Source organism: Astatotilapia calliptera, chromosome 7, assembly GCF_900246225.1.
Source record: "Astatotilapia calliptera chromosome 7, fAstCal1.2, whole genome shotgun sequence".
NCBI classification, from domain to species: domain Eukaryota; kingdom Metazoa; phylum Chordata; class Actinopteri; order Cichliformes; family Cichlidae; genus Astatotilapia; species Astatotilapia calliptera.
Window position 1 is genome coordinate 67,377,991 of NC_039308.1, and position 20,774 is coordinate 67,398,764.

A 20,774-nucleotide genomic window follows, 5' to 3' on the forward strand; every position below is an offset into this window, starting at 1 on the left:
TGGTATTTTCCTTTGCATCATTATTAGCATAATGATTCTGAGTATATTTCAGTGGATTAACCATTTCTGTCTGGTTTCATTGACTGATCACTATGGTTTCAAAACGACCTACATCAGCGATATCACAGCGTGTTCATGTTGATAACCAGAGATGGGCAGTAGCGTTACTGTAATCCCATTACTTTTTTCAAGTAACGAGTAAAGTAAGGGATTACTATTGCAAAAACGGTAATTAGATTACCGTTACTTTCCCGTAGGAACGCTGCGTTACTGCGTTACTGAACCGTGATTTTTTGCGAGAGTGTCTCATGACAGTGACGTAAGCGAGTGCGCCGTTCGTGACAACAGCTGTGTGCAGATCAACAATGGATCATATATCGAGTGCGGGAGAGAGTATGAGCGTGCAGCGTTTACAGCGTGGAAGTACTGACCTTACTTTGAGTTTGATTCCATAAAAAGTGACAAAAACATTAGTGTCCGCTGTGCGTGGGAAGAAAACTTCTTTTTACAGCAAAAAAACCCCTAAACTTCCAAACAAGCACCGAGTAGCTACGACGTAATGGGAAACTCACAGAGAAACTCACGGATTCTTCCACTGACCGCGGCACACCTGCACCAGGGTAAACCTCCGCCTACCCCACTCCTGCTTTACAGGTGAAAATAGAGCAACAGGACCGCTGAGTCTTTGACTTTATTTATTTTCTGCTGTGTTTTACTTGCATCTATTTGAAAGACTGAGTGTAAACACAAAAAATATTTTATTTGATGAGCTGGAATGTGCAGAAAATAGGTTTAAATGTTAAACTAATTTCTTCCAGTCAGAGAATGGTGCATATAATAAAATGTTTGCTTGATGCATAAAGTTAAAAGATTAAAACTAATAAAACAAGTTTTAAAAAGAGACTTTTCCATCTGATTACATTTTGTATGATGATTATGTAGAAAAAGTAGAATTGGGCTGAAAGATCTATCACTTTATCACCTACTCAGGTTGTAAATCGTGTTTTTAAAAAGTAACTAAGTAACTAATTACTTTTGAAAATCAGTAATCAGTAAAGTAACTGGATTACTTTTTGGGGGAGGTAATCAGTAATTAGTTACTGATTACTTTTTTCAAGTAACTTGACCAACACTGTTGATAACTATTGAGCTTCGATCCATCGATCTTTAGACTAAAATCCTAAATCTATATCTATATCACTAAAGCACTTCTGGATGGATGCAAACTGCATTTCGTTGCCCTGTACCTGTGCATGTGCAATGACAATAAAGTTGAATTCTATTCTATTCTATCCTAAACTCTTTCCAAACGTCTCCCTCAGCTTCTCTGCTTTAACTTCCAGAGATGAGAAAACGAGGTCTGCTGGCTGTGAAAAGGCCGTCGTGTGTGCTGTGGATGAATCAGGAATGATTCATGTGATGTGCACTTTATTATCCTCGCAGCTGTCCTGAGACTGTTTTACAAAATCCCTCCATTCTTCAGAGCAGTCCGCGGTCCTGTATCATACGAGGCGATCACATGGGTGATGAGATAAAAGGAGCGAACGGGGAAAGCAGGCAGAAAAGAAAGCATCTGGCTGCTGACTCAGACGCACACAAGGGCACGTGTTTATTGTGTGAATAACACACACACAGATTTCCACATAGTCACTACAGATTGTCTTTAATCTAAATCACACACACACACACACACACACACACACACACACACACACACACACACACACACACACACACACACACACGCTGGTGTTTGAGTGACTCTTTGTAATCGACACATTCAACCCCCCAGACACTGATGTTACATTCTTCTGGATAATAACATAATTACTGCACTAAATCAGTCGGTGCCTCCAGCTTAGACAGTAGACACACACACACACACACACACACACACACACACACACACACACACACACACACACACACACACACACACACACACACACACACGCCTGAAAGCAAAAAAGTTATGCGCTGAATTGTGGCGGAGGAATTAAAGAAGGCACGTTTTTGTGTTACTCGAATGTGTTTGCGTGTGCATTGACATGTGTAGGAGAGACGCACTGCCACAACTCAAAGGGCTGAAACACAGATACCCATTGTGATCACACACACTTTGTGGGCACTGGTCTGTGTGTGTGTGCGCGCTGTAGTGGGTTGTTGTGCTGACTAGATGGTTGGCATCAGGCTGAATGAAGGGCAGTATGCCAACACATCTCCCTCCATCTGCGTCACGCAATGTCTGCCAACATATACTCTGCCTTTCTCTTTGTTACACACACACACACACACACACACACAATCTCAAAAGCACTTACAATAACCGGCGGCTCGGTGGATGTGTTAGCATGTGATACGTCTTTGCTTGGCTCAGTTTTTTCTGACAAAGTGGAAGAAAATACGATAATTAGATTTCTATTCTTTACACAAATGCAAATATTCACAGAAGAAATATAATTCACACTCATTCACAAACGAACTGGTTGTTCCTGTCACGTACAATCCTCATCAGCGGTCAATAACACATGAGGAGAATTAGTTTAAACCAGTCAGAGTAACATGTCACAGTGAGCAGAGATGATCCACAAACACACCTGTGAAGGTCACAACAGGTCAGTCAGGATATTTCACCAGCCATCCAATCACTGAGGCTACGTTCACACTGCAGGCGAAAGCGCATCAAATCCGACTTTTCTGACCCTCTGCGACCATCTGTCCGATCATGGTGTGACAGTGTGAACGGCACAAATCTGATATTTTCAAAGCCGATCTGGGTCACTTTGGTATGTGGTCCTGAATCCGATACATATCTGATGTTTCAGAAAGCGACTGCTGTTTGATGGTCATGTCGCATTAAATCCGTCTTTTATGTCACTGACACAAGACAGACGCCATTATCAGCGCCGGAGAAGACATCGCGAACGCTTCCTGGCCATCCAGCGTAGATGTCAGTGAAACTGTTGGGAAGACAACGTGAACATTTTATTTGTTGTGTATAATCTGCAGAGTCTGACAGAAATCTGCAGCTAGAAGCAGCGCTCCTCTCTTAAACAGCAATAAGGATCATTATTAGGTTATTTACATTATTATGTAAATATTATTATGTAAATTATTATGTAAACTGTCATTTACATTATTATGTAAATAACAAAATAATTTAAAGCAAAAAATTGGGAAACGTAAAGTCCGAAGTCTTTATATTAAAGGGCCATCATTCAAGCAATGCTGTTTGCTCTGGGTCTAAACAGAGCGCGTTTGCTGTCGCATTTTAGTTGTAGTGTGAACAAGCACACAAAAAAATCGGATTTGATCAAAAAATCGGAATTGAGCATTAAGACCTGCAGAGTGAACGCAGCCTAAGTGACCTCTTCGTGTCCATCATCAATCTAAGCTGTGTGAAGTACCAAGAGACAGACGAGAGCGAGCATGATGTCAACGTATGAGTGTGACAATGTTAGCCTCACTCATACGTCTGCATTTCTATGGATGGATAAGAAGCAGTACAAAAAAGATGCTGATTGTGACTCTATAATATCATCAGGAGAACCCCACCAAAGACCAACGCACACACGTGCACTCACACACTGGTTTAAAATAAGTCGTAATTACTTAGCAAGAACCACACGACACTGCACCTATTCAACCAAACGTTAAAAGCAATTTACAAAAACGGAAAGAAGACAAAATATTCACTTAAGAAATAAATATATATATATTCAGTGCAATGCTGCGAGATTCCTGTGTTGAGGATTTAATGTTAGAGTCCAAAGAGAAATCGATCTGATCGGAGAAAAAGACAAAAGAAGCATTTTGACCTCAATGGAAATAAATCCAACACATCTCAGATTGTCACAGGCTCCACTGGAGACTCGCTGGTATAAAATCTAACATTCGAATAATGAAAATGATGAATCATTTTACAACTACAGCTTTTACAGGCATCACAGCACAGATTTGCCTTTGCATTACAGCTCACAGAGATGATCCTATCAAAGAGATAGTACGATTTGAAAGGCCATGGACTCAAAATAGTGAATGATTTCTCTCACAAAATGCCCAAACTCCAAGTAAAAGAACAAAATCGAGCCAAGGAAACTGTTTTTCATGCTTAACATCACTTAATAGAAGTCTGTATGCACGCTCAGCCCTTTAACACAGAAACAGCAGCGGCGCCCTGGTAAATGCACGGTTATGGGAAACCATGTGAAATATATTTAACCTCAGTAAACTTCACGTGTGATGACGAAGCACATAGGCACATGTGGTTTTAGAGTCTGTTTGTTCTTACAAGTGAAAACGTGAAGTTTGCTTCAAATGTTGTTGTGAGGAAGACTCACAGTGGATGGTCGCACTTTATAAAGTATGTGTAACTCTTACCAGTTAAATCAGTACATACATAGTCTCTGAGACCAAGAATAAGGCAACGCTTCACTGAGTGGTTCGCATTTCCACTGGATTTCACTCTGCTTGTTTTTCATATTCACTGCAGTGTGTGAGTTCTCCTGTCTTCACGTGTGTGTCTCAGTAAATGGATGTGGGGGTTGACATGGTTCTCTCTCAAAAGGAAGTCTGTGGTCAGGCCGTTTCTACATATTTTCCCCTCTCACACACACACACACACACACACACACACACACACACACACACACACACACACACACACACACACACACACAGACACACACACACACAGACACACACACACACACACACACAGACACACACACACACAGACACACACACACACACACACACAGACACACACACACACACAGACACACACACACGTGCGTTTTCCCTGTCAAGCTAAATGAAGCTTTCTTTTAAAAGCAATATGCAGCCCCACAGATGTGGAAGCCATTCCTCTTGCTCTCTCTTGCTTTCACACACACACACACACACACACACACACACACACACACACACACACACACACACACACACAGAAAAACATTCACTCGAATAAACACAAAAACCCACAGTCTCTTGGGGTGCGGTCTCCCCTGCAACCCCGGTGCAGTGTGGGTAGCTGTCGTAAAAGAGGTCCTGTGAGAGAGCGTCCAAAAATAGCCTGAGTAAAAATGCAGGACCATAAAGCTCACCCAGTGTCACTCAGAGAAATCCAGTCATCTGTGTGTCTGTGGATGTGTTTAAGTTTTGTTCATTCATACCAAAATACTTATTGATGTTGATAAAAATAGCCCCTCACAGCTTCCCACCCTGACAAATACACTCTCTGCATCTGTCAGAGGTGCTGCTTCATTGGGTTACAGACATCAGAGTAAAGAAAAGGACAAAGGCTGAGTGTCCTGCATCGTACATTATGAACTCTTTTGGCTGAAATAATTTCTTAAATCTTGTGAAATTCATTGTTTAGTCTGACTGTGTTTTAACTAACTGACTGTTTTTGGCTGCTTCTTCGGGGTTTTGCCTCAGTTCAGGGCGCTGCAAACAAGCTGATACTGATTTATTAGATATGGGTTTTTATTGATCTCTGAGGGCCTTTCTCAGGAGCACAAAGACTGGTAGAATGAGCCCAGTATGTTTTTGAGGAAGGGAGAAATGTGATCAAATATAAGCGTTTTTAAGGCATATTGAGGCAGAGGTATCTTTGGCCACAGCAGGCAGCTACACCCTGAATATGCTGCCTGCCCAGCAAGTCAAACAAAGTTAGACTAGACAGGAAATAAAGTGTAGCGTTTGAGCTATTGGTGTCGTGTGTTTTCTATTCCTCAAGTATTTTGATGGAACCCAAAAAAACTCTAATTATTTTTTTATGTATTGCCAAATACTGAGAAGTAGTTCAGTTTGCAGCTACTTGAACAGCAAATCCAAACAGAGAAATAGTTTTGTGATCCTACAGATGCGAACGTGGTCTAAACTCAGTTCGTGCATACATGCAGACTGTGGCATACGCACCCTGACCACAGCCTGATCCTCTCCCAACGCACTGTGCTGCTCAGCAAACAAGGGAGAGACGAGGGCTCATGAAATATAAGTGAGCGCTTCTAGTCCCTTTATTATCACAGCTATTTCACCTCTCTCACTGACGGAAAGACAAAACAGAGACAAAACAAGGTCAAAGAAGAGTGACGTGGACAGTCTACTATCGATCGGCTAATGTTGTTCCGTTTCTCTTTCTGACTTAACTGAAAACACGTGACATTTGAGGCAAGATTACATTTATTTTCAATGAATAATGAAAGGGATGAAAGCTGTGCAGTCTAATGTCTGAATGAGACCATTAAAGAAGCCGCAGACCTTTTCCAGAGGCTTTGAAATTCAAATGCCTCTAAAAACGAACACAAAGAAGATGTTTTTGATATGCGACACTCACGTTTGATCATTTTAGCTACACTGTATCAAAGGAGTGAAAGCATCACTCACACAAACATTCGTGTACATTCAACGACCTCGACCAGTCGCACGTGCACACATCTGTAATTGCAAGTGTGTGCGTGTGTGTGTCATTTAATAGTCCGACACTCAGAGTCTCTGGAGAGGCCTTGACGTACTTTGTGGTTTTTCTGTTTCACAGACGATGGAGCAGGAGGGGTCAGTGGCAGGAAGGCGTCCACGTCCCAAACTCGGAGCTTTAACAGCCGATAGATTCTGATTTAAAGCCGTCATTTCGAATGAACTCGTGTTCACATGAAGCTGCTGCTCCACCCCAGGGCCAAAGCACAATCCGTGCACGCCCAGTGTTTCTGTCGTGAGGAGCAGATAACACATCTTTGTGTGATTCTTACAGAAAGAACTGATGTACTTTTAATATGACTGACTGCCATCTGCCTTAACAGCTTAGATGTAACTGTGATTACATGAGAGGAGTTTGAACAACACCATAAGCGCCGCAAATACTTAACCAATGTCACAACACATATTGGTTGCTATTTAAAATGGCAAATGTGGACATTAATGTGGTTCTCGCGCTGTCCTTGCAGGTCTATTTAAAGGCCCCTATGATCTTGAACGGTGTGTGTGTGATCTGGAAAGGCTGGATCGACCTACAAAGGCTGGATGGGATGGGATATCTGGAATACGATGATGAAAGGGCACAGGTATCACCAGTTCTGCTTTTTACTCAAATGTCTTTTCCTCGTCAGGAAACCAACTACGATCTTTCTTTGTTGTCGTTTGTGCTCGCAGCACGAGGACGCTCTGGCTCAGGCCGCGTTCGAAGAGGCTCGACGCAGGACGAGAGACTTTGAGGACAGAGAGCGATCGCACAGAGAGGATCTAGAGGTGAGAGACGAGGGATCGCCGACTATTTATGTTGACTATTTATCTCAAATTTCTACTTTATCTTGAAATCTTTCTCAGTCTTGCAAAGCCGGTCCCAAATGATTCTGTTGTGGTGAACAAAACAAAAAAACCTCTCATATATGTAAAGGTTGGAAACGTGACTCGTGCAGTAGTGTTTCATGCTGGGCCTCTCAGTGATGGCTATAGTAGCTGTAAAGCAGTACAGTGAACACAAACTGCAGCTCTGGAGGTCGCAACAAAGCTTGACGTGTAATTATTTTTTACGGTGCATTTTAGTGTGAAAAAGAGAATTAAATGGCAAAACGGCTCCTGCTCTTTTTGCCCTCTAACATATTTATGTCACAGACTGGCTTTGCAGGACTGGACAGAGCAAACAGCATCACCAACACAGCTTGCTTGTAGTGCAGTTTCTTGTTTGCAACTCTGAAAATAAATTGGCTCACTGAAAATGATTTTGATCCTCTGCTGAATTTTCTCACAGATGCTTTCAGACGCTGAAAGTAGAAAAGTATCAAAGTGAATTAAAAGTAGAAATGTATCAAGAGTGTAATATATATCTGCAGCATCAAATTTGTAGTATCGCTTTCCTTGCTTAGTGCTTGGGGTTGTGTGATGTGTGCTTGTGTTCTGTAGTTTGTTTTTAATTATTATTCTTTTTCTTTAAAGATTATTTCTGTAGTTTGAACCGTAGGTTTAGTGCATGATCAGTTTGGCGGTAATTCTAATCTGATAATTGATCTGACTTGATATTCATGAACTATTGAATGACTACAGTTTTGTCAGGTTTCCCAAAAGCCTCAGAAGGGAAAGTAGTTTGCTCATTCTGTGCATTCCTTTGAGAAGTTTAATTGATGCAAACTTGGCAAAACAAGGTGATGTGTTCATTTTAGTAGTTCAAATGTGACCTTTGAACTGCACGTAGATGCTATAAACTGATTTCTAAACTGAGATTCTGTAGGTTTGAAATTTGAAAGTGTCCCAAATGCATTTCATTGCTTGAGACAAACTCACTTTCCCAGCAAGGCTTTGGGGAGATCAGTGGCATCCTTCCTAAGCTGACGCCCTCCGAATGAACCCCAAATTGTTTATTTTTTAGGACCCTGTGGTTTCTAAAATCTGGGACTGATGACACACAGACAGCCAGCAGAAAAGAACAGGGTCTGTGTCCTTCATTTCTCACCATCTATCACACTGTCATGCACTAAACCACCTCGTGTGTGTGTGTGCATGTGTGTGTGTGTGTGTGTGTGTGTGTGTGTCCAGAGTTTCATTTGTGTATCTGCATTCTTGTTTTTGTCCATTAATGTCTGTGTGTGTCTCTCAGCACCTGCAGCATTTTCTATGTTTTTATTTCCACACCGTGTGTGTGTGTGTGTGTGTGTGTGTGTGTGTGTGTGTGTGTGTGTGTTCATGACTGTGCATGCTCTGCAATGAATTTTATTCCTATAATTTTACTGTGTTTGTTTAATGCTTGAATGGTGTGAGAGACTCGGTGAGCACAATGTGATGTTTCATAGCTAGTTTGCAAAAGGAGACACACAGCCGACTCAGGCACAGCTTTGTGGCACATGGTCCTGCAGAAATGAAAGAAAAGAGAGGCTGAATGTCATCGTGTGAAACAGAAAGAAAGATTTGATCCAGGTTGCCTTTTATGTGACTGAGCTCATGTGGCTTCCCCGAGGCTGCGGCAGAAAAAGGAAACCTTGTGTCTCTCACTAAATCAGTAGAAGCACCATCACTAGCTTCTTTAACACAATGTATAAACGTGTTGTTTCCATATTTAAAATGATTTTGGACACATCGGCAATCAGAGGATGGAAACTGTTCCACTGTGCAGTAAAGTAACCGCACGTGAAGGTCGTGTTACTAAAACGCATGTTTGAGATGGAGCACATGAGCACATTGTTGCTATCCTTATCAGTATATATGAATCATAACGTATAAAGCTTAGCTTCATACATATGGAGATCAAAATAATATAAATCAATAATAAAATGATAATAGCTCACGTGATTTTATATCAAAGAAAAAATGTGCACTGACCCTGAGGAAGAGTCATGGCTGTCTAAAAGCAACGGCCCCACAGATGATTTTACATTTCAATTCTTGTTTCATACCAAAAGAATCAGAGTTTGTAGAGTTGCTAGAAACAGCAGCCACAGCGGATCGCGCTATGAGCTTTTTGTTGTTTTCTCTGGGTGTGCCTGACGAGTGTTGCTGAATAGCTGCACAGATTCAGCCTCTGCATTTCTGTGGTCTGAACTCCACCTCTCCATCTGTCTCTCTTTCTCTGTAACTCTCTGTGTCTCGCTAGCTGGTGATCGAGTTATCTCTGTGTCCTGTCTGAGCTTCAAAGGCAAAGTTAATTTCTTCTTCTCTCCGACAGAAGAGAAAGAAAAAAATGAGCTGAGGCAAAATTCTCGTTTCTTTCCTCTTTTTCAAAATAGAAAGGGGAGGGAAATTTGATTGTTTCACCTGTACTGGAAAACACACATGACGATAAGAAGATTAGGCCGATTAGTAGGTTAAGAAAATTATGTTGCTCCAACTTTGGGTTGAGAAGTTTTCAAATAGATCAGCAGCAAAACGTTGACGTCTTTTTTCTCCTGTGAATGCTGATTGAATATAAAAGACCAGTCATTTTGGCAGACACAACATTTTTCATCCAAACGCAGCGATATTCCAGTTACTCAAGGTCAAAGGGTGCCTGTCACAATGATGGATGTATAAGCAATAGATGCATTTTTAATACTGCATGCATACACACACGTGGTGTGTTTAGCTATCCCTGTGAGTGCTCGCCCTTTGCTGCTCCTGCACAAATAATATTATTTTACACATGCGCCGTCCAAACACTCAGTGCTGACTTCTGTTTGAGTGAATCGATCGGAGCTCTGAAACTTTGGATGTACTGGACACTCTAATTGAACAGTGGGAATCGGGATCCTGTGAAATCCTGACGCACGCTGATCCATCTCCCAGTCCGGTTACATTATGTGATAAAATGAGCTAATGTACAGCAGACTAATGGGACAAGAGCAGGAGCGCCACAGAACTGACAAACATCCGGTTTTCTTCCGTGCACAAATGTGATTTTCCAAAATATAAACACGCTGCCAAAAACCCCACGCTTAGCTGATGCTGTCAGTCCAGGTGGTTGTGTGTTTGTGATTGTGTTTACTGATAAGAGGGACAGTTATTCTGCTGTTGTTTCAGATCAGTTCAAACAAGTAGAATTTAGTTTCAAAAGCAGAGTGAATCGAGCCAACCAAAAGCCTCTTTATGCAGTCGGCCTGTTTAGCCTTACGTACCGGGTGAGTGATAGCAAAACCTAAACATGCGATTTGCTCATGAGCACATCTGTTGCACCGGCCTCAGTGAAAGCCTAACCTCTATTCTCACTTTAAGGCAAACCTACACCCGACGTGTGAAAATGTGACGACTGGCCGAGGGTCCCCTTCGCTACGATGTCCTCACGTCAGCGGTTTAAAACTCAATCGGGTCCCCACTAGGATAGCTAGACAAGTGCATTCACACACAGTCACACGTGCACTCCAAGAGCAGAGAGATTTGGTGGTGAATGATGAGCTGCCACTAAAAGCATTAATATATCATTAGTATTGATTGCCATCAGACCCCCTGCTTTGACTTACACACACACACAAATACTGTACAGGCACACGTGCACAAACTCGCAGATACAGCACATTTGCTCCAAGTTTATCAAGACACACACACACAAACACGCACGTGTGCACACTTGACACACTATTGAGTTGTGGTTAAGCAGCCTATAGTGGTACAGAAGGCTCGCATCTTTACGTGGATCAATACAGAGAGCTCTTCTGGCCTTATGATTACTGAGGACCACTCCCTTCTGCAGAGACAAACACTCGCTCAAGCTCTTGCTGTCTGATTAAAATCTTGCTTGTTTCCTGAGATTTTGGATAAACGAAGGTGTGTTTAGTCACATAATTAACTGCTACGTGCTGTTAATGTTAGAGGGAACAGTTTGTTTGTTTTTCATTTTTCAATTTGACCACTGAGAACACAGAGCAGCAACATGTCCTCAGCCAAATAATGTGAGCACCAAAACAACACATTTCAAAAGTACAATTAGCAGTCTTCTTCCTTATCACACACACACACACGTAAACAAGCATCACGTCGTACCCGGTGCTCTTCTCAGAGCAGATTCAGTGAGAGAATTTCTGAAAATGACCTTTGCTTCATAGCAGTAACTATGATTGTAACTGGTTTTTAACTACCAACAAGCAGGTACTGGAAGCAAGTTGCATCACAACTCTGTAAGTAAACAGCTGGCCAAGTAAACGCAAAACACAAATACTTACATTATGTGCTCCGTTGTTAAAGGTGCTTATTATTCTTAATGTTTTACATCATCTTGCATCTAAAACACAAGACTGTCATAGTCACGATGGTTTATCTGTAATAGCTATCGAGTTCAACCCAAACCTTTTGCCTCAGTATCCCAGTTTTCTTTGGGTTTCTCCGATTGGCTCTGAAAAAAGCGACAGAATAATCCAATATGACATTTTCTGGGGAGTACATACGCACATGGCACAGATGGTGCTGTGTGATCAATTAACTCAGCTTTGATGCAAGTCAGTCTAAATGAGCCACGCATTAATATTTGATGGTTGCAGCATTGATAGAACAACAGAAAGCTTTCCAGAGGAGACTGACAGGGCCTGGAGTCAGTCTGGCTAAGAGGAGTTAAAATGGTAGCATGACATAGTGTGTGTGTGTGTGTGTGTGTGTGTGTGTGTGTGTGTGTGTGTGTGTGTGTGTGTGTGTGTGTGTGTGTGTGTGTGTGTGTGTGTGTGTGACTGCGTGTATGCTGCTATTATCGTGAGTCACTGAGATGACACAAACTACATTCCTCTTGAACTAAGCAACCCTTTACTATCTCTGTCTGCATTTCTGTCTGCTCTGCTCTCTGCTTCACCTCTCCCCCTTCTTGCTCTCAGTTGACCCCTGCTAAACTCCCCCAGCTATCACTTAAATGTAAACCTACAACCACAGGTTTTTTGGTTTTTACACCAAGAGACCATGCTACGGCGCAACAAACACGCGGACACTAAACCCACATATTTTTAAAGGCCTCGTCTCTCGACCCAATAATCTGCTTTGTTAGTGTGTTTGTCTGCGTCAGCCAGTTTATCTCTCTGCCTCTCCTGCCTGTCTGCCAGTTACCTCAACTAAAATATCAACATCGGTAAAGTGTATAAACAGCAGCACAGTCGTGCTGTAATGAAGCTCTCTGAGTACCTCTAATGGCAGTTTGGGGTATTGCAACTTTCTTTTGTAATTCTGTGTGTGTGTAGAGTCTTTTCAACATGAAAATCAGACTCTGTGTAAAGATTCTTACCTCAAGTGAAGCTTGGCATGTTTGCTGTTGCCATGGTGCTGGGGGCGGGTCAGAGGTGGCCATATTTGGATGAGAGCGGCTGAGTTATCAGATAATGTTAGCGAGCTGCAATCATAGACTGTATGGGTCCAGTATGCAGACACATGCCTTGTAATTAGTGCTACATAAAACACTATTATAAGTTAATTGGAGCCTCTGGCATGTCACTGCATTAGATGATTGCATAAATCACCAACAACACAAATGTTTACTGAGACGTCTCTGTGACTGGAATTAGCAGCGATGAAGGTGAACTCCTAACGTTAAGCCTTAATTAAGTGTTAAAGAAGATTTATAAAGAAAACTTTGCTCTCACAGTGGTCGTAGTGAAAGGCTGTAAATATGTTTACTTCTGTTTTAATTTGGGAGTCTGTGGGCATTGGCATTATTTTGAAGTTCGCCCCAGACTGGAGAAATCCTTACATTTGTTAACATGTGAAAATCTGTACTCAATTTATTGTCTTTTTTCTCTCTCATCCCTTCCTTGCCATCTCTTTCCTCCTGTCGTCTTAACATGCTCTTCTCTTTCCCCCTCTTCCATCCTTTTATCCCTCTCTCTCACCAGTCCAGACGACAGCAGGACCCCAGCCCTGGCTCAAACATGGCCAACGCTGACATGGAACACAAGATGCGCTGAGGAGGAGGAGGAAGTTATGCAAGGAGGAAGAGTAGAGAACCCGTGCCGGCTGTCCATTCACTTTCAATGCAATCAACTGAAAAAGAGTTGAATGAAACTGCAGTTGTAGATCAGTTGTTTCTAACGATGAAGGTTTCGCGTGATCATTTCTACATGCGACTCGTTTTGTTGTTTTCAATATTTGAATGTAGATGAAAATTGATTGAATTGAAAGTGAATAAAAACCCTCGAAAAAAGGGCCGAGGACACAAAGGACCTGGGCAAAAAGTAGTTATATGAATATTTAAATGTTGAACACGAGCAGTTAATGTTACAGGATATTGTAGATGTGACACGGCTTTCACGGATGTCATTCAGATTTAAAAGCTTTAATATTTTTTGTCCAGGTCTGAAAGAAAATCGATGGATAGGGCTAGTTTTGCATACCAAAATGTATTTTCTATTACTATTACTGTTAAAATAGAGCAAGAGTGGTTGTCAGAGGGCTTTAATGTCATTACGGGGGAGGGAGGGCAGAAGCTGAAAGAAGCAGTTAAAGAGAGTTTGTTGTGGCCTGAGGTCACAGCTTACCAGCATCAAAGGTGTTGGAAAAAATTCAAATAATTTTAAAAAAAGGTTTCTGCATTCTTCAGTGTTGTGTAACACTTAATATTTGTTAGCATGCCCTTGTTTACCCCTATTATACCTAGCTCACGTCCTAAAGCCTGCTGTTTTCTGAGACCAAAGTTCACTTTGCTGGAAAGGGGAGGGGGGGGGGGGGGGGGGCGGAGGGGGGGGGGGAATAAAAGAAGAGGGAAACTTTACTTGCATTTACTTTTTTTTTTTTTAAGATAATTTTGCCAGGCTCTAGGGTTTAACAGCATTTGCTGTACTGTAATGGTAATTATCTATGAAAACATCACTATCATAAGATACCTGTGACGGTGAAATAACAGGTAATGTAGCAACAATCTGAAGGTAAGACAACAACAAATATGCTACAGTATCTGTGGCTCTGGAAGCAACTGGGAAAATTGTGTTTTTCTGGAGAGGGTTGGTCAGTCCGTGTGTCTTTTGTCTTCCAAGGGTTTCATTGATTGGGATACAATCAGTCTTGGCCTTTCTTTAGATGCATGAAACCAAACACAGGCCTGCCTACGCTCGTTGTTGTTCCCCACGTGGCCCGTCTATCATCAGAGCAATCGTTACAGTGCGTCGATTTGGAATAACAGGGTGATTCAAAACCATGTCATCATAGTGCTCCTGCTGCGGACCCCAGCAGGAGCACACAAAGGATCTGTGTCCTCATAGGACTTTTCAGATTTTCAAACCAAATGTCGCCTGTATGAACGATTTTTTTAAAAAGAGGTCGCCGTCTAATGAATCAGATGTATCTCCGAAACCTGGGATTTTTTCTTCTTCTCTTGGTTCATAAAAGATATATTCTATATATTGGAGATATGTGGTTTTCATCGGACAGTGAGCATCTGTCTGATCCATAACAGTTATATAACCCATCCATCCAGATCTGTCACCCAGATATTCCTTATCAGAAAAGGACAATAAAACCTAAATGCAGTCTAGCATCCCGTGTCCTGTTACTGCGTGATGAAATGGTATGTTTTTTGTTTGTTTTGTTATCATTTTTGTTTGTGTGAAAGTCATGATGTTTACTTTTTATATTACTTCTCACTTCTGTATATGTACTCGCTTTTGTTCAGCTTTCAGCTTTCTTATGAAGCAGCAGCGGCTGCTGTGCTTTTCTAGAGTTTAAAAGTACAAAATGTGTCCAGAAATTTGGGATGTTTGAGGACTTTGATGGATTTATTTTCCACATGTTCTTTTATTAATGTTTATTATTTTTATTGCATTTGTTGTTATTTTATTTTAGTTTTTTTTTTTTAAATCCACTTCCTGGGTTAAATACATTGACTGTGGATTAACTTATGTCCTGTTACCAGGCAACATATTTTTTTTATTTTTTGCAGCTGAAAGTTTATTTCAGTTTCCAATGTATTTTAAAGTTAGTACAGTCAACGTTTTCATTATAATTATTATAACCAAGAAAACTCTTTGTTCCTGCCTTTCTTTCTTCTCATTGTTAGCAGTTGTGTCGAGATTGACATAAAATTAGAAAACTCTTCTTTTTGTACATTGAAAGCCACGAGTTTGTAACATTTTACATGATGTTTTGAAGTAATGTTGTTGCTAAGAAATAATAGTTTAAATTAAAATAAAAAGAACAAAAACTTAAACTCAAACAACGAAAAGAGACTTGAGGAAGTCGTACGTTATTTTTAAGTTAAGGCCTCGGGATCCAAATGATGCCTTAACTTAAAATGATGAAGGACTCATTTTTAACCAAAACTTCACAGAGAGTCCATCCTCTGTTTCCCCTTGCTTCAGGTAAAACAAAATAATACATTCTGGTTTTCAGATATACATGAAAGGATTTAATAACGTTAACCTAAGGTTTTTTGTCTTCTCTCCCCCATTGGAGAATATTGAGAGCACAGAGAAATGCTTACCTTAGTCTCCTCATACCCTCCAAAGTCAGCTGGCCTTGTGACTCAGTGCTTGATAAGTTCAAGAACGTGGAAAATATATGATCTGTCTGAGGTTACCTTCAGTGGGATAAGTGGTGGATTATGTTGTCTGGGTTTAGCTCGGTGTTATGTTGAAAAGTTGAGACATAGCAATCAGATGCCACTGAAGACTTTGAATAGGGTGAGTGGACGAAGGGACAGAGTGAATGTGCATATAAAGCAGGTTATACCATAAGATGGGGTTAAAGTGATGCTGGTTTGAAGTTTTCATACTTTTACATGAATGCTAGCTGAGGTTTTAATGGGGCTGTAGCCAGTCTTGAAATTTTCAGGATTAAGGAATTTGATTTCATTCAGTGTCAGTGATGGTAAAAATGGCATTTTCACCATTTTTTGGTGGAAATTGAGCATTAATGAACCATTAATGAACCGGTACAGCACAATGAAGGGGTAAGAAGTAGGTGTTAAAAGCAGAATGGTATGAGGCATTTTCAACTAGGTTGTGTTTTTGTAAATTGATAGCATGTGTACCAAATTTGGATAAAGCATTCTGTGATAAATGTGGGATTTCTTCCACATGGTCAAATCTGAAATTATATATCTATGGATTTTAACAGCGTCCTCAGGTAAAGAAAAATTAGCCAGATAAGACTGGAACTTCATAACCAAGTCAAAGATTTAGGTTGTATTTAGTGAACATGCAGCCCTCATCAAATTATAAGCACGCCTCAGGTAGAGTCCATCCCTCAGTTTTCTTAATGCAGGCATTAAGGCAAACCATAAAACATTTTTTCTTCTTCTTCTTCTTTTTTTTTTTTTACCTAAACTGTTTATGTTCTTAAGTGTTTAACTTATTTATACTTACAACAGCTCTGTGATATTTAACAGCTTGGGCATACTTTCAGTTTCTCCTGCCTGCTTGTGGTCTATGTTTCCCTCTCTTTTAGGGTTGAGCTTGTCCTCCCAAAGAAAATATGAGATACTCAATTTAAAATGTTGGATGTTTTTCAGAATAAACCTGTATTAATTCTTTGATTTGTTTATGTCTTTTTTTCAAACTAAATATAGCAGTTGAATGTCTTTGAATCAATGAAACTGGCATGTCAGTTTTTCCCTAGACTATATATGTATATCCAATTCAAATCAATTTTATTTACACAGCGCCAAATCATGACAGCAGTCAAGGCACTAAGGTCGACCCTACAATAATACAGACAGAGAAAAACCCAACAATCACATGACCCCCTATGAGCAAGCACTTTGGCGACAGTGGGAAGGAAAAACTCCCTTTTAACAGGAAGAAACCTCCAACAGAACCAGGCTAAGGGAGGGGCGGGGCCATCTGCTGTGATTGGTTGGGTCTCCTTTACCATGAGCAGTCAGATTACCTTGTAAAATAAACTAAAGTAGGACCTTTTCACTCCACACTTAGCACAGTGCAAAAACACAGTTATTACTAATAATATTAATAATATCCCAATTAGCCAAGACAGTATAAAAGGAATTACGGAGTTTAACCTTAAATTAGTTTTGTGACAAGTTGTGCAGCTTTTTTGCATTTATTCCTTTTGAAACAAAATGTCGGAAACTTTGATTAAAAGGGCTGTAATCTCTCTACTGTGTGGATCTGCCCTAGAACATCTTCCTGGTTGGACATCGCTGGAACACCTCACCCAGGAGGCATCTTAGTAAGATGCCTAAACCACTTCAGCTAGCTCCCTTCAATGGGGAGAAGTTACAGCTCTACACTGTGCCCCTCCTGAGTTACTGAAGCCTTTTTTCCATTAGTACCTGCTCAGATCGGCTTAATGCGACTCGAGGCGGTCAGACTCGGCATGACCTGTTTTCCATTACACTAATGTCTGTGGGGCCGTTTTGAATTTCTTGAAGGAGAAAAAAATCCATAGAAAGACAAAAAATGTCCTCGTAATTTTCTGCCAGTACATTTTGGGGGTTTTTACGGAGGTTTGACGGAGTTTTCTGTAAATGATAAAACGGAGAATTCTGTAGATTTACAGTATACTCTCTGTACTATTTACAGACGTTTCCTTCAGCTATAAAACAGAAAATTCCGTTCACAGTATATTTTCTGTATCATTAACTGATATTTTCCATTCATAGAAAAATTGAAATTTCTGTTTATATTACTATTTCATAGCACTTCTTTTCACTGTAACTCATTAAATATGCTTTTTATATCCTTACACGTACATTTTTATGCAATTACAACCAAGTGCACCATGTGCTCAAAAATTCATAAATTAAAACTTTTTAAATTAATCTGTGCTTAGTACACAACAACATTGGTACAATTAATGTTAGATACTCTTTTATCCTCCTCAACTCAAAAACTATACTAAGATAGAACAACAGAATCCATCTCGTCATAAAACACTAAACAGCTGATACATGAGCAAAGTAACTCACAAGCTTTCAAATTTGAGCATTTTTATTTCCTTGAAATCTGTTTGCCCTCATGTAAATGTGTTTACATACATTCATTCAGCTTTGGATTACTTAATATATTATCATGCTGTTTACAGCTACATGAATGTCCTATTGCTGTGTGATTTATTAGTATTACTGAAGGTCCGCGGCTCCGAACCGTAGTAAAGGGACCTCTGGCTAATACGTCGGGTTCGTGTCGGGCTTGTAGCTGAAAAATAGCTTTACTTTGTTGTCTGGGTCGACTTTGCTAGTGAGAGACAGAGAGAGGCGTTGAAAGGCTGCTCCAACGGAACTTGTTGTTTTTGGAGGAAAACACGAACACGGTGTACAGTCGAGTCTTAATAGCTTACTTACAGCTGGGCTCGTCAGGCTCTCTTCTTGGCTGCAGTGGTTATTATTATATTTACATGCTTCCAGCTCCCGTTTCTGATCGGTGACAACTCGTAATTTTCCTTTCTCTCCCTCCTCGCGCTCACAGACACATAACAGGTATAGCAGTCCATTCTCCCTGCAGCACGGACTACACTGCTCATCAGGCTGCATGCTTTAGGGCAATGCCTGTAGCATTCTGCCTGTTAGCTTAGCACAACAACAAAAAGGCGCTCTCTCACCAGGAAACACACAGTCGCAGAGAGAGCGTCATGTATGTATGTACATGTACTCCGTTACTCCCCAACACTGAGTATACACATGTAGTCAGTTATAGCCAAACACATTTGTGTGAACATTTGTCCGAGATTAACTCTTTGGGGTCTTTACCTTACAACATGACATACTTTGAATCAAAATTTGTTGACTGTTTAAGTGGTGCCACATGAATAAAACTGAACAGATCTAAAGGTGTTCCTGAAATTTGGGTTTATTAGAACAGGACGGATGGATAACCACAGGACTTTTCCCCATATGAAAACTAAAACACAAAATAGATTAAGACAGATTACTGTTCCAAACTTAAAGATAAAAGTGCATTTACTGGAATTGTTTTGACAGCTCTTGCTTTTCAAAGACAGTGAGGAGCAAAGTACAAGTAGAAGTGCTTTTCCTGATGAAGAGTTAAACTGTAAACAGCAGCGTAGTGAATAAGGATCTGTGTCCACGAATCTTCAGCAGTGACAACACTTAAACATCATAGTTCAAAATCCTTAATGCACACCTTTTTCTCCACTGAGTTCAAATGCTCTTAGCTGTTTAAGTAGAGGAAAAAGTCATATTTCATGACAATTAAATGTTAGACAAGGCTCTGAAAACGAGGTCACGGTTACTTCCCAAGCAAAAACCTCTGCTTGTACGCACAGAACCTAAATTGCATCAAATAAGACAATAATAAAACAAATGACTGCAAAGTGACACCAGAAGCTGGAGAAGAGCAAGCATAAAGTGACATGTTATGTGTGCACAATTTCTCTTGGTACCACGCTTCATATACCAGTGTGACAAAGCCCTGAATGCAGCCTGCAGGTTAGTTCATCAAGTTCCAGCTGAGCTTTTTTTGTTTTTTTTTTTTTTTTTGGCCTGTCCCGTTTGGCTCTTTTGCATCAGAATTATTGTCTAAAGGCAAAGAAAGATGCCCAACGGATTTACTTTACCAAACTGACCATCCCAGCCTTGCCGTAATGGTCCATTTGATTCACCTTTTATTGTTTATTTTATTTTCACTTGCTGAATACGGGACAGACTTGACTGGGGGAAAGAAGGGGAGAAAGAAAGAGGGAAAGAGAAACAGCTGAGAAGAGGGACGGGGGAGAAGGGCAAAAGACAAAAACCAACAGAACGGGCAGAAAAAAAAATGCATATATCAATCACCTGGATCACCTGCTGAGAAAGAAAAAAGAAAGCAAGCAGAAGAGAACAAGAGTAATAGAATAAACAACATCACAATGATATATGGGAATATGACAGTAAATACTAAATGTTAAACATTATTGTGCAGCACATAAGATCAACAGAACACAGTGTGCTTTGAGGTAGGAGCCAAAAAGGGTGTAGTTTGTGGGTGTGATCACCCATATGTACACCTGTGAGCATGGACGCGCTTGTTTTTTGTTTTTTACTCCGTGTATCGTGCCCACCCCCAAGATCCTATATGTATGTGTAATGAGAGTGTGAGTAATGTGAATGTCTAAGTTGTGGGATAAAATTGAGGCAGAGGCAGCCAGAAGGGGACAGAGGGGGGGGTAGCCTCCTCTGCACCCTGGTGACATACCCCTACTCCAAGGCCCTGCATGTGTGGGTGGTTGTGGTGGAGCGGGAAGAGGGAGGCAGCTGGAGATGGGGAGGGAAGGACGGGAGGGGCAAGTGACCCCTCCCTGGGGCCAGCTCCCCCGCTGACCCCAGTAGGCACCCCCATACTCCGCGACCCGCCAGGGAAAGGGGGCCCAGGCCCATCCAGACCGGGCCCAGTGCAGCAGCGCCGCCCGGCCCCACAGAGCCCGGGACAGTCCACCCGACCCCACCACAGAGAAAA

At 41.1% G+C, this 20,774-nt stretch overlaps 1 protein-coding gene across 4 annotated transcripts in view; it reads left to right on the top strand.

The window, feature by feature from the left end:
* cbfb (core-binding factor subunit beta) overlaps positions 1 to 14,079 on the top strand; it is a 28,910-nt gene extending 14,831 nt beyond the window's left edge. Inside the window, exons 4-7 of one of the 4 annotated variants that reach the window (XM_026176793.1) lie at positions 6,948 to 7,064; positions 7,153 to 7,248; positions 8,366 to 8,427; positions 13,271 to 13,333. In XM_026176793.1, the coding sequence (XP_026032578.1) occupies positions 6,948 to 7,064; positions 7,153 to 7,248; positions 8,366 to 8,395 (243 nt within the window). In that variant the 3' untranslated portion in view covers positions 8,396 to 8,427; positions 13,271 to 13,333. Of the gene's footprint in view, positions 1 to 6,947; positions 7,065 to 7,152; positions 7,249 to 8,365; positions 8,428 to 13,265 lie in introns of all 4 variants that reach the window. The other 3 variants (XM_026176792.1, XM_026176790.1, XM_026176791.1) reach the window with 3 other exon arrangements.
* The last annotated feature ends 6,695 nt before the right edge of the window (positions 14,080 to 20,774 follow it).